Source organism: Theropithecus gelada, chromosome 16, assembly GCF_003255815.1.
Source record: "Theropithecus gelada isolate Dixy chromosome 16, Tgel_1.0, whole genome shotgun sequence".
NCBI lineage: Eukaryota > Metazoa > Chordata > Mammalia > Primates > Cercopithecidae > Theropithecus > Theropithecus gelada.
Genome location: NC_037684.1, coordinates 72575285 through 72589431, shown reverse-complemented (window position 1 = coordinate 72589431; position 14147 = coordinate 72575285). Strand labels below are relative to the sequence as shown.

General features: G+C 46.9%; 1 protein-coding gene across 4 annotated transcripts in view; it reads left to right on the top strand.

Moving 5' to 3' along the window:
- The window catches only part of DHRS7B (dehydrogenase/reductase 7B), a 66509-nt gene that overhangs the window by 50150 nt on the left and 2212 nt on the right, over positions 1–14147 (top strand). For 3 of the 4 annotated variants that reach the window (XM_025361245.1, XM_025361244.1, XM_025361241.1), the window contains 4 exons: positions 4496–4605; positions 8464–8680; positions 9241–9333; positions 13071–13223. In XM_025361245.1, coding sequence (XP_025217030.1) covers positions 4496–4605; positions 8464–8680; positions 9241–9333; positions 13071–13223 — 573 coding nt within the window. The remainder of the gene's footprint in view (positions 1–4495; positions 4606–8463; positions 8681–9240; positions 9334–13070; positions 13224–14147) is intronic. The other variant, XM_025361242.1, reaches the window with a different exon arrangement.

Below are 14147 nucleotides of genomic sequence, written 5' to 3'. Positions count from 1 at the left end.
AGGACCCTGGCCTGGAGTGCCAAAACCTGGGTTCCCCCTTCTCCCATTTCTGGAAGCCTCTGAGTTACAGGGCTCCGTTGTTTTCTTGCCACACATGTATATTGACTTAGCACGTTGCACATGCACACACCATACCATCTACCATCCACGCTCACGCTGAGTTCCATGGAAGAAGGCTGAGGAGTTCCCTGAATTGTGGTGACCCACCCGCTACTACGTCTTCTGGTTGGTGATAGCTGGAGCTGATGGAGCGCCTGCTAAGTGGGAGGCTCTGAGTCAGGTTCTAGAACAAACAGATGAAAGACAGGGTCCCCTCCTTGAAGGAGGTCACAGTTGACTGCTGTAAGGAGAAAGGCAAGGACTTATCTCAGTATATTGCCATTGCAGTAACATATGCTCCCAAACCAGCCCGGGGGCGACAAGGCACGTGTATATGTGCTGGCTTGTGCTAAGCATTTTTACATGCATTATCTCACTGACTTCTCACAGCTAAGATTCAGAGAAAGAATGACTAGGACTTCCAGCCAGAAAGTACAAAACCAAGAGTCAAACCCACATCTCTCTGTCTCTAGAACTCAAGTCTCAAAGCTGCAGCAGGGGAGATGGCCGGGTAAAAGGAATAGGTGGGCTGGTAGACAGAACATTCCAGACAGGCCCGGAGGTGGGAGAAGCACGGTCCCGCAGGGACTTATAAACAGCTGGGTGTTGCATGAACACAGAGAAGCAGATGGGTCTTTGTGGTGGAAGTGGCTTGCAGTTGGCCAGGGGTGGCCTGGGAAGGCTTTAGGGAGTATGGATTCATTTATGCACCACTGTGGATGTTAGGTGAGGTCTCCAGGGGTAAATACCGTGTCTGTCATTGGATAGCCAGACCTTTGCAGGGACAGCTGTCTGCAGGCCCTTTGCCATCGTCAGTCCTCTGACCTTACTCAGTTGCTATATATAGGGTGGTCAGCAGCCACTTCTCTTGAGCTCAAAGAGAAGCATTTTGTGAAAGTCCTTGAAGAGCATTTGAGGGCTGGCAGAGGTGGAGCTCTGGGTCGCAGGTGCTCCCATCCGTGGATGTTTGAGAAACAAGCTGTCCTCTTCATTCTGCATCTCCTCTCCTGACACCAAGACTATGAAGGGAACAGAAAATGTCACGGAGGTCACCAGACCTGTCTGTGTATCATCAGATGTCAGGCCCTTCCTGGATTCCAGTCACTGCTTGTATTCTGCCCCATTTTACTTTTTGGGAACAGGAGTTCCTCCATCCAGATAAAGTAGAGCAGATTCTTAACTGGCCATGTCAAGTACAGCCACTGTTGATGCCACCAAGGACGTGCTGCTGTTGCCTTGCTTCTGTGAGGAGGCAGAGCTATGTTGTCCTCAGTGGCTCTGCCTGCCGTGTCAGCCACTCGGAAGGTTTGGAGTTACGCAATGAGTCTTCAGTTTTTCGTATTTCTCCTATCTTGTCTCTTGTTTTGTGTATTTAAGCCTCTTGAGCTTGTCCTTGTAGAATAGTGTGGGACCACTGACTAAAGGAACAGAACATTCTGGATATCTGCTTCCTCCAGCTTTAGCCACAGGGCTGTGCACAGCTCTCTTGATTTCCAGCTAGGCGTGCCAGCGGCACTGGACAGTCATCTGCAGCCCTTCACGTATGTACCTTGGAGCTGTTTTCCTTGGACCCTCCGACCTTCCAGTATCAGCTTTTCAATAAATGAAAATGGAATCCTTCCAATCTGTTGTTTTCATTTCTGTCACTCCCTACACAAACTTTCATTTCCTCTCTTTTTAGCTTTGCTCGGAAGCAAAACTCAAACAGAATTGAGGCAGTCAATTCCCCAAAGCAGTTTAGACTCCAGCGGGACTCCCACCTTTGCAGGGTTCTGTGTCTGCACCCTTTGGTGGCACCTCACAAATGTCCTATGTATTGGTCAGGACAAGACCAAATGGGGTGAGGCAGCCAGCAGGACCCAAGGTTCCTAGCCTTTAGGAATGATTTATAAACCGGATGAACAGTTCTAGCCTCAGGAATGCTGGCATCTGGCTTGGAGTGCAGCCACCACCCGCCTCATTCCTGTAGGGGCTTTGCTGCTCTGCTGAGAAGAGGACCAGGGCAGGCAGGGTTGGGGCGCTGGGACCAGGCCTCACTACCCACGGTGGGTGCTTTCTCTGGGCTTCCACCCTTTGTCGGGATGAGCCAAGGAACACACCAACCTCATCTCCATCAAAGAAGATGGTGTGTCTAGATTAAGTCTACTTAACACCTCTTTCCCAAAGACTGTTGGGTGTGTGGAGAGGCGCCTGGGGGGTGAGCAAATGTTGTGTAGGGAGCTGAACAAGAAGCTGTGGAGCACAGGGAGGCTTCATACCGTGAGACAGACATCAGGGAGCCTTCCCTCAGGCCTCTCAGGACCCCTGGTCCTGAAGGATGCTGGAGTTTCTTCTCCTCCCCTGTTTGGAACCCATCTAGCTTTAAGGAAATTAGACACTTCTCTAAGGGCAGGCCTGTTCAGACCAGTACACACCGCCTGCCCCTCTGACCTTTCCTTTCCAGCTGAGGAGGTGGCAGCCCTGATCCTCCAAGCCTGCAGCATTGGCCCCTCACCACATGGCTCCTAGAGATGGAACTAGCCTGCAAAGGCCATTCCTTTCCATGAACCAGGAGCTAGGGCACCACCTAATCACCTGGGCCTCTTAAGATTCCATCTAGAACCAAGTCAGTGGCTCACTGGTGTCAGGTCAGGGTCAGCCAGGGGCCAAGGTGTCCTGTGCAGATCTGCTGGTGAGCACTTGAGGGAGATGCCTCAGGTGAGGACAGGAGTTTGAGGCTGCGGTAAACTATCATTGTGCCACTGCACTCCAGCCTGAGCAACAGAGTAAGACCCTGTCTCTAAAAAAAAAAAAAAAAAAAAAATTTTTTTTTAATAAATAGAAATACAAAAATGACAATTGACACTGCAGATGCTGTTTATCTAACACTGTGGTAAGAGATTCCTACCTTAACTCATTCAGTCTCACAGTCACACCCCCAGGGGCTGAATGAGTTAAGGCAGGTAATCTCTTACTACTGTGCTTGATAGATAAAAAGCGTCCTAAATAAGAGGAAAGTCAGAAACAAAGAAGTTCTAACCAGAGTTGGAAGTCTAGCTTGAGTCCATTCTCTTGGCTGCTGGGCTGTCCTGCTTTTCATAAGCTGTATGGACGTTTTCGGGGCACTGAACATTTATATAGGATATGTTGCAGGGGAGGGTAAGCAAGAAGCAACACCACCACCCTCTCTGCCTCCCCTCCTGCCATCACTCCGTTTCCTTTCTGACTCCCCACAGACTAGTCCCCCACCCCCAGTTCTGATGGTTTACCCTCCTGTGTCCAGAGGATTTTTTGTCAGGCTCTCCTGCTTAGCCACAGGAGAATTACCTGTGATTACCCCCTCTCAGGGCTGATCATGGCCTTCCCTGGGATTTGATCGGAGCTGGGAAGAGACAAGACAAAACCGTGCATGTGAGCTCTGGGGCCTGCCCACGTGTGAGAGCACCTGGGGAAGCCAGCACTTGGGTCCTTCCTAGGTGTCGGCCATCCGGCTCTCCTCTCCATTCTTGAACTTCCCCACAATCCCTCTGGCAAATTCTCTTTTTGCTTTGCCCCAGTGTGAGTTTAGTTTCTGTTTCTTGCCACCAAAAGGATATAGACCACGTGTCTGGCTAGCTTTGGACTGTCCCTGCTGTGGTCTTAGTTGAAGTCCTCACAGGTTGTCCCCTGAAATAGTGCAGCGGGCTTGGTGGAGTCTGCTTTCCTCCAGTGTCCCCACTCCCTCCCGCCCAGCAGGACTGAGCCTTTTCAAAGGCAGGCATCCTTAATAGTCCTGCGTGTGGCAGGTACTTGCGTGCACTGCCTTGACCCCTCCCCAGCCAGTGAGGCTATTAGACCCTCCACCTTCTGTCCCAGCTGCATCTGCCTGTGGCCCCTCAGGCACTCTGCTCCCTCTGCCTCAAGCACTCCCTCGGAAACAGCCCATCAGACCTGGGAAGGGCCTCGGTCCTCTGCCCCAGCTTTTCTACAGGACTGTGTGAGTAGTTCCAGGAGAGCTGTGCCTGGGTAGTGCCACCACACAGCCTTGGCAGGGCACAGCACCATAATAGCTGGCCCTGACTGTCCTTGTCAATCAGGACAAGCCTCTGCCTGAGTGACCTTGCTGAGCTCCCTCAGCTGTGAAGATAGGTGATGCTCACAGCTGATCCGGGTGAACAGGAGTATCATGGGGCGTTCTGAGCATGATACTTAACACATCTGTCCACCTCGGCCTGCCTTTCTTTTTGCCCTGTGGATGTCTGTAGCACTGGGTGTGAGCCCTGCACTGGACCCTAGCTCCCAGCTCCATGCTGGACCACAAGCAGGGGCCAACACAGACATGTCAAGGGTGTGAAGCAGCAAACAGCAACACTGGGTGAATTTACACTGAACGGCGCTGGGGAAGAATGGCTGTCAGGGCTCTTTTCTCTCCCCTTAGAATGTGCAAAAGTCTTCTATGCTGCTGGTGCTAAGCTGGTGCTCTGTGGCCGGAATGGTGGGGCCCTCGAAGAGCTCATCAGAGAACTCACCGCTTCTCATGCCACCAAGGTGAGCCACGGGCATGCTTTCCATGGGGAAGGAGTGCAGGCCCTCTTCTGTAGGCACTGAGGAGATAGAGGTCCACTCCTGGACTGCTGAGTTACAGGACATCCATGTGTCACACTGTCCCAGGGAAGGCAGCAGGTCTCCATAGCGAATCGGGCCCGCCGCATGGGGAGGGAGAACTGTCCGGTGGTTTACATCCCGATGCCCCTACTGGCTAGCACTATGAGTTTAGAAAGTTCTCTTTTCTCCCTTCCCTTTTACCTGGCTAAGCTCTACTCATTGGGTGAGAGTAGGAGATGGTGATAACTTTAAAAGGTTTTTTTGGAGACAGAGTCTCGCTCTGTCACCCAGGCTGGAGTGCAATGTCCCAATCTCAGCTCACTGCAATCTCCGCCCCCTGGGTTCAAGTGATTCTCCTGCCTCAGCCTCCCAAATAGCTGGGACTACAGGCGTGCACCACCACACCCAGTTGATTTTTGTGTATTTAGTAGAGATGGGGTTTCACCGTGTTGGCCAGGATGGTCTCAATCTCTTGACCTCATAATCCGCCTGCCTCACCCTCCCACGGTGCTGAGATTGCAGGCATGAGCCACCGTGCCCAGCCAACTTTTATAGTTTTAAATCTTACATTTAGGTGACTGATCTATTTGAGTTAATTTTTATAAATGGTATTAGGTAAGAGTCCAGTTTCATTCTTTTGCATGTGGTTATCTACTTTTCCCAGCATCATTTGTTGAAGACCGTCTTTCCTCATTGAATGGGCATCCTTACAAAAATCAATTGATTACATATTTGAAGTGTATATTTCTCAGTTCCTTGTTCTATTCAGTCAGTCTATATGTCTGTCTTATGTCATACCATACGGGTTTTTCTCCCCCTTAGGGGGAGGGATGGAGCATGAGGGTAGGAAGGGGGAGGCAAGGGGGAGGAGGAGGGGAAGGACCCATACTGTTTTAATTGCTGTAGCTTTGTACAACTTTTGGAGTGAGGAAGTGTGAGTCCTCCAGCTGTCCTTTTCCAGGAGTGTTTTGGCTATTCAGGGCCCATTGTCATCCCATATGAATTTTAGGATTATTTTTTTCTATTTCTGCAAAAACTGCCAGTGGGATTTTGACAGGAATAACATCGAGTCTATTGATCACTTTGGGTAGTACTCTCACATTAACAACACGGTCTTCCAATCCATGAATGTAGGATGTCTTTCTGTGAACTTATGTCTTCTTTAATTTCTGTCAGCAGTGTTTTACAGTCTTCATTGTACAGTCTTTCACCTCCTTAGATTATTGCCAAGCGTTTATCTTAGTCTGTTTTATGTTGCTGTAACAATAGCAGAGACTGGGTGATTTTTATTTTTATTTTATTATTATTTTTAGAGACATAATCTTGCTCTGTCATCTAGGCTAGAGTTCACTAGTGCAATCATGGCTCACTGCAGCCTGAAAATCCCAGACTCAAGCAATCCTCTGCCTCAGCCTCCTGAGTAGCTGGGACTACAGGCACACACCACTGTACAGGGTTAATTTTTTCATTTTTTGTAGGGACAGGGTCCTGCTATGTTACCCAGGCTGGTCTCGAACTCCAGGCCTCAACTGATCTGCCCACTTTGCCCTCCCAAAGTGCCAGGATTATAGGCGTGAGCCACTGCGCCTAGCCAGACTGAGTAATTTTTAAAGAAATCTAGTTTTCAAAGTCTGGAGGCAGAGAAATCCAAGTTTGAGGAGCCGTCATCTGGCAAGGGTCTGGTGTCTGGCAGGGGCCTTCTTGCCACGTCATAACATGTAGGAAGGCATCACGTGGGTGAGAAAGAGGGAAAAGGGCTGAATTTATCCTTTGAGAAGGAAGCTCCCACAATAACAGCATTAATCCATTCATGAAGTTCCCAGCTCTCAACACTGTTGCATTGGGGATTAAGTTTCTAACACACGGGTTTTGGGAGACACATTCAAACCATAGCATATTTAATTTTTTAAACTGCTATTGTAAATAGAATTGCTTTCCTGATTCCCTTTTCAGATTATTCATTGTTTGTATATAGAAACACAGCTGATTTTTGGATGTTGCTCTTGTACCTTGCCACTTTGCTCGATTTGTTAATTAACTCTTACTAGCTTTTTGTGGATGTATTGGAATTTCCTGTATATAGAATCATGCCATCTACAAACAGAGATAGTTTTACTTTTTCCTTTCCAAATTGGGTCATTTTTTCTTGTCTAATTGTTCTGGTTAGCACTTCCAGTACGGTGTTGAGTAGCCGTTGCGAAAGCAGGCATCCTATCTTGTTCCTGATCTTAGAGGAAGGCTTTCCATTTTTTTCCACAGAGTATGTTATCCGTGGGTTTTTCACAAACACCCTGTGCTGTGTTGAGGAATTTCTGGTCTATTCCTAGTTTATTGAGTATGTTTACCATGAAAGGGTGTTAAATTTTGTCAGATCCCTTCTCTGCATCAATTGAGATGATCAAGTGGGTTTTTTTTTTCTTCATTAATGTGGTATAACGTTCAATTTTCTTTTTTTTCTTTCTTTTTTTTGAGAAGGAGTTTTTGCTCTTATTGCCCAGGCTGGAGTGCAGTGGCACGATCTCAGCTCACCACAATATCCGCCTCCCAGGTTCAAGTGATTCTCCTGCCTCAGCCTCCCGAGTAGCTGGGATTGCAGGCATATGCCTCCATGCCCAGCTAATTTTGTATTTTTAGTAGAGACGGGGTTTCTCTATGTTGGTCAGGCTGGTCTCGAACTCCCGACCTTAGGTGATCCACCCACCTCGGCCTCCCAAAGTGCTAGGATTATAGGCATGAGCCACCGCCCCTGGCCAATTTTCTTTTTTTTAATTTAGAGAGACAGGGTCTTGCCATGTTGCCCAGGCTGGCCTCGAACTCCTGGGCTCAAGTGAGCCTCCCTTCTCAGCCACCCAAAGTGCTGGGGATTACAGGCATGAGCCACTGTACCTGGCCATGATTGATTTTCTTACGGTGAACCAACCTTGGTTGAATTCCTAGGATAAATCCCACTTGGTCGTGGTGAATAATCCTTTTAATATGCTGTTAAATTCAATTTGCTGGTATTTTGTTGAAGATTTTTGCATCTATAGTCATAAGAGATATTGCTCTATAATTTTCTTGTGATATCTTTAATCTGGCTTTAGTATCAAAGTAATGTTGGCCTCAGACTGAATTAGGAGTGTTTTCTCCTGTTCAGTTTTCTAGAAGAGTACGAGAAGAACTGGTGTTAATTCTCCTTTAAATGTTTGGCAGAATTCACCAGTGAAGCCATCCGGTCCAGGACTTTTCTTTGTTGGGAGGTTTTGATTGCTGATCCAATCTCTTTATCTGTTATAAGTCTCCTGAAATTTTTTTATTTCTTTTTGAGTCAGTTCAGGTTATTTGTGTTTTTTAAGGAATTTATCCATTTATTCTAGTTTTTCTAACTTGTTGGCAAATAATTGTTCATAATATCCTTGTATATCATTTTTCATAATCTTTATAATCTTTTTTATCATCTGTTATCATTTCTGTAAAGTTGGTGGTCCCACTTTCATTTCTGATTTTAGTTATTTGTGTCTTCTGATTTTTCCTTGTCAGTCTAGTTAATGCTTTCTCAACTTCGTTGATCTTTTCAAAGAACCAACTTTTGGTTTCATTGATTTTTATTGTTTTTCTGTATTCTGTTTGTTTGTCTCTGTTCTAATCTTTACTATAACATTTCCTTCCTCTGCTGGTTTTGGGTTTAGTTTGCTATTCTTTTTCTACTTCCTTAAAGTATAAAGTTATGCTATTGTTTTGAGCCTAAGTGATCTGTGGGACACATAGCTCGGATGGCCTGCCACTCAGAAAGTGAATTTGGTGTCTGTTGTATTTGACCAGGTGCAGACACACAAGCCTTACTTGGTGACCTTCGACCTCACAGACCCTGGGGCCGTAGTTGCAGCAGCAGCTGAGATCCTGCAGTGCTTTGGCTATGTGGACATACTTGTCAACAATGCTGGGATCAGCTACCGTGGTACCATCATGGACACCACAGTGGATGTGGACAAGAGGGTCATGGAGACAAACTACTTTGGCCCAGTTGCTCTAACGAAAGGTAACAGTCTTGAGAAAAGAGCAGTGATAAGTGATATGTTGGCATTCTTTTTACCTCACTCGGATCCTTTCCAGCTAACCGTTCCCTATCTCCATCCTCTCTATTGCCCTGGAGTGGGTGTTAGGTGTTATTGTCACAGTTTGGGTATTTGCTTTATAGCTTCCAATCAAGACGTTCTCTTTAGTGACGGCCACATTTGTGCAGCATTACCTACGTGTCTTTTTCATGGTGTCTGCAAACCCCTACACGGTGGGGATATTTTTATGTCCCACCACGGATTTCAGTCCAGGGGAGAGGCTCCAGCAGGAAAAGGGAACTGAGCTAACCATTTGCAGTGACCTCCGTCCCTGTTTCCTCGCCTCTCTCCTCTCTCCTGCCAGCCTGCTGGCACTCTGCTGGGCATAGGAGGCTAGGAGTTCCAACATAGTCCTCCACCCTAAGCGGTTCTCACCGTTCTCCCTTACTCTGACTAAATACCAAAAGCACGGTCGCCTTCCATCAGCATCACAGGCAATGACGGGAAGCAGGGCGCTCGTCTAAGCCTCTGCCTCTGTCCTCAGCACTCCTGCCCTCCATGATCAAGAGGAGGCAAGGCCACATTGTCGCCATCAGCAGCATCCAGGGCAAGATCAGCATTCCTTTTCGATCAGCATGTGAGTACTGCTCTCTCCCACAAAATGCTCTGCTTTATGGTGTTTTTCCTGATTAGAAAAGTACCACATTTACTATCTAGAATGTAGACACTGTAGAAATAAACTATCCAGAATGCAAAGGCACTTTAGAATGTGTTCTCCAGAGCCACATGTCTGGGATCAAATCCCAACTGTCTACTTTTTGTCCCCTGTGTGACCTTGGGCAAGTATCCCGACTTCTCTGTGCCCTGCCCTCAAGTGTAAATGGAGACAGCCTCAGTCTTAGCCCAGAGGACTGCTGTGAGCACAGTGCTTGGAGCTGCGCCAGGCACTAAGCACTAGGCATGTGCTAGCCACTCCTACTGTTACGATTATTAGCTTGTCCCACAGATATAACCATGCCATCACTTTGGGGCATATGCCTCCACAATTTTTCTTACATGTAATTCAAACATGCAAAAATGGGATGGCATTATTCATATTGCTTTGTAGCTTGTTAATCCCACTTAACAATGTATCTTTCTACATCAGCATGTATGGATTTACCTCATCCTTTCAATATAGTAGTCCACTGAATGCATGTGACATAATTGATTTAGCCATTTTCCTGGACACTTGAGGATTTTTTTTCCCCCCGGTCTTTGACCATTAGCAGCAGTGTGCTATGTAGAACATTCTCAAATATTTATATCTTGGGGCACTCAGTGGGAGGGTTTCAATAAAAAGGGTTGTAAGGTAATTTCACAAACTGTCCTTTCTTTGCATCACCTCCTGAAAGGAAATACTGCCTTATCTCCTCTCAGCCACCCAAAGGCTAGACCCAGCCACAGCCTGGTCAGCAAAGGCAGGGAAATCTGAGCTGCTGCAGCACTTTGCAAGGGCAGCCACAAACATCCAGGTCCATGACACTATATGGCCACCTGTGAACTGGGAGTGTAACATAATTTATTCTTTCTTCCAAGATCTGGATCCCAGCTGTACCTTTTGGCTCTGGTATACAACCAGAAAATCTGGTTGTATTTTCTTGGACACATTACTTAACTATTCTGATCCTGTTTCCTTACCTATTAGTGAGATTTACAATCATCATACATGCTTGTACATGCAGCTTTCCCTGTTTATTAATATTCTCTTTCAACTTTGGATAGGACACCATCTAAGGCTTCTCAAATGGTGCAGGAAAAAAAATAGTATATATAGAATCATAACTAATAAAGCAAATGAGTTAAAATGTTAAGAATGGGTAAATCAGGGTAAAGGGTTTGTTTGTTTTGTTTTGTTTTGTTTTGTTTTGTTTTGTTTTTGAGACAGAGTTTCACTCTTGTTGCCCAGGCTGGAATGCAGTGGTGCAATCTCGGCTCACTGCAACCTCCGCCTCCCGAGTTCAAGTGATTCTCCTGCCTCAGCCTCCTGAGTAGCTGGGATTACAGGCACGTGCCACCACACCTGGCTAGCTTTTGTATTATTGGTAGAGACAGGGTTTCACGTGTTGGCCAGGCTGATCTCAAACTCCTGACCTCAAGTGATCCGCCCACCTCAGCCTCCCAAAGTGCTGGGATTACAGACGTGAGCCACTGCGCCCAGCTGGAGTCCTTTATACTAAATTATTTTCAAGTTTTACTTTGATTTATAATAATACCACTGATTTTTGTTGTCTGTTTGGCCTGCTGACTGCAGTAAGGCGTACAATGATTGGTCTCCATATTCAGCTTTTTAATGACCAGGCTGAATATGGAGTGCCTCTTGGGCAAGTTGGTTAACCCAGATAAGTAGCAGCCTTCTCACCTATAAAATGGGGAGAACAGCATTCTCTCTCTCACGCGGCTACAGTGAAGACCAAGTCACGTGATCCACGCAGTGTGCTTAGTACTGGGCCGCACACTGGCAGGGTAAGTGATGTGGACAGTGGCGAGGTCAGCACAGCCTGGCTGAGAACTCACAGCCTGAGAGCTCTGGGGAGAACCAGCTGTCAGAGTGTAGCCTTCTATTTTGGGGACTTACAGGATAACCCACTCTTCCCTGTCCCCAAGCCTGGGCTGTACTCTTGGAATCATGGCTGATGGGGGCAGTCTTCTCCATCCACCCACAGCCAATCCATCCAGCCCCCAGCAACTGTGCCCCAAACCAACGGAGCAGGCCCAGCAAGGCACTGCAGCAAGCTCAGACGCTACTGAACTGCCTCATGTGACTTGCTGCGACACTTCCTTGCTTTCTCCCTTCCTGTTTCCTTAGCTGACGGATGCCCCTTCTTTCCTAAGGCTAAAACATTTACAATTCTGAATTGGAGGAAACTGATTTACTGTGGAGACGCTGGTATGTTTCCCAGGAATGTCATTATAGGGTCACTGTGTTCCCATTCAGAGCACCTTTTACTGGGTTGTGAAGCCCTTGCTCGAGGGCAAACACAGCTGTTTCTTGCAGGTGGAGTAAGTAAGCTCTGTAGCTCTTCTAGATGAAAAGCCACTGCCTGGATATTTGTCAAAATGAGATACATAAGAAGGCAGGCCTGAATTTTTTACACCCATGAAGGCCCACTGATGGGGCCAGTTCTGTCACCTGGTAACTCACTGGGGAGGACTAGGCAGCCAGAGCTACATGGCAGGTCTGCAGGACCAGCATGGGAGCTGTCCGGCCTGCCACCAGGTGAAGAAAGCTACTTGCAGGAACAGTAGAATAGGTAAGAGTTCATTTCTGTATTAAAAGATGTATATATATATTTTATGTAAAATGTGTAAAATCACATGGCTATACGTAGGATATATTAAAAAAATAAATCACTGGGCATGGCTGCTTACTCCTATAATCCCATCGCTCTGGGAGGGTGAGGTGGGAGGATTGCTTGAGGCCAGGAGGTCGAGGCTGCAAAGAGCTATAATCCTATGATCACAGCTCTTCTCCAGCCTGGGTGACAGAGAAGATGTCTTCTCTAAAAACGCAAAACAGAATTAAACAAAAATCCTGGGAAACTGTTAGCACTGATTATCTCTAGGATTGGAATTTGGAAGACAGGAGGACTTTTTCTTTCTTTCTTTCTTTCTTTCTTTCTTTCTTTCTTTCTTTCTTTTCTTTCTTTCTTTCTTTCTTTCTTTCTTTCTTTCTTTCTTTCTTTCTTTCTTTCTTTTCTTTCTTTTCTTTCTTTCTTTCTTTTTTACTTTCTGCCCTTTTATATACCATTTGAATGTTTTACCCAGTAGGCATTCAGTTTTTTTTTTTTTTTTTTTAACTTTTAACTTGGAATAACTTCACACTTAAAGTTGCAGGAACAGCACAAATCACTCCCATGCACGCTTCATGCAGATTCCCTAATAACCTTTTTACCTTATTTCCTTTATCATATTCCCTGTGTATATGCATATATACCATTTGTAATATATAGAAAACTATATGTATATATAGCTTATAATTTTTTTCCTGAACCATTTGAAAGGAAACTGGAGACATGATGCTCGTTTACTCCTATTTCAGTGTGTTTCCTAAGAACAAGGGCACAGTACCCTTCTCAAAGTCAGGAAATGAACATTGTTATAATACTGTAATCTTAAATTATAAAACCAGGTTTTAAAGCTGCAGTCCCAGCTGAGGCGGGAGGATCACATGAGCTCAGGAGTTGGAGTCCAGCCTAGGCAACATAGCAAGACCTGATCACAAGTAAAACCAGGTTTTGAGAACAGAGAGCGTGAATGGTGGTGAATAGTTGGGTACCAGGCCATGCCCACCCCGGCGCACTCACTCCCCTGCCTCTCCGTCCACACGTGTAGACGCAGCCTCCAAACATGCAACCCAGGCTTTCTTTGACTGTCTGCGCGCCGAAATGGAACAGTATGAAATTGAGGTGACCGTCATCAGCCCCGGCTACATCCACACCAACCTCTCTGTCAATGCCATCACCGCGGATGGATCTAGGTATGGAGGTGAGGCCCGGTTTCTCTTTTCTCCTATGAAAATCTGTCGGTCAGCCACAGTGAGACATGCGGTTCTTACATCAGGGATTCTTTGGTCATTTTCATTTGGAATAGAACTTCTAAAGTGAAAAAACTGAGGCGTTGGTTCTAGATATGGACTATTGAATAATCTTCGTTTACCCCACCATGGCCTACCCTTAGTGTGAACGTCACCATTGCAGCGTTCAGAACAGGACCTCTGTGGACAGGACTCAAGGGCTAAAAGGAAGTTGCCAAGCTGGGATGCCACCAGACTCCCAACTAACCCGTTCGCAGATCCCGAGTCCACGGAGTATTATCAGCATCGGGATTGAGTGAACTGACCTCATGGCAAGTGTAGGGTGTTTGATGGTCTGTCTCTGTCCCGTAGGCTTGAGAAATGACTGATTCCGGGCCAGTCTTCAGGGTGAGGCCGAGTGCAACAGTCTCAGCACCTTCATCTTGTCTCATCTGGAGACAGTGCAGAGCTGACCTGCAGTCACCACTCGTGGGCAGAGCAGCCGGCCCCAGCATGCAGGCTCAGGCCAAGCAGAGACCAGTGTGCCCGTGATCACTGGAGCCCTTGGAGCTGGGGCTGCCTCCCCTTGCTTGGAACAGGGCCTGCTCACCCCTCCAGTGCTGTCCTGCCATGTCCTCCTCCCTGAAGTGATCTCCTGGGGTTTGTGCTGTGATGTCTGCCAGGGGCCTCATGGTCCTGCACCCAGCCCAGCCAGGCCTGAACCAAGACTGCCCATGTCCTGGCAGAGCTGCGCTCACACAGCGAGTCCTGTTTTCCCACAGTAGACACTATACAGAGGCATGGGGCTTCATACAGCTTTACACCTGTTTAAACCTAGAAGACGCCACTTAAAAAATTCTCTCTGTGGCATTTCAAAATAAGCTGTAATCCAAAAC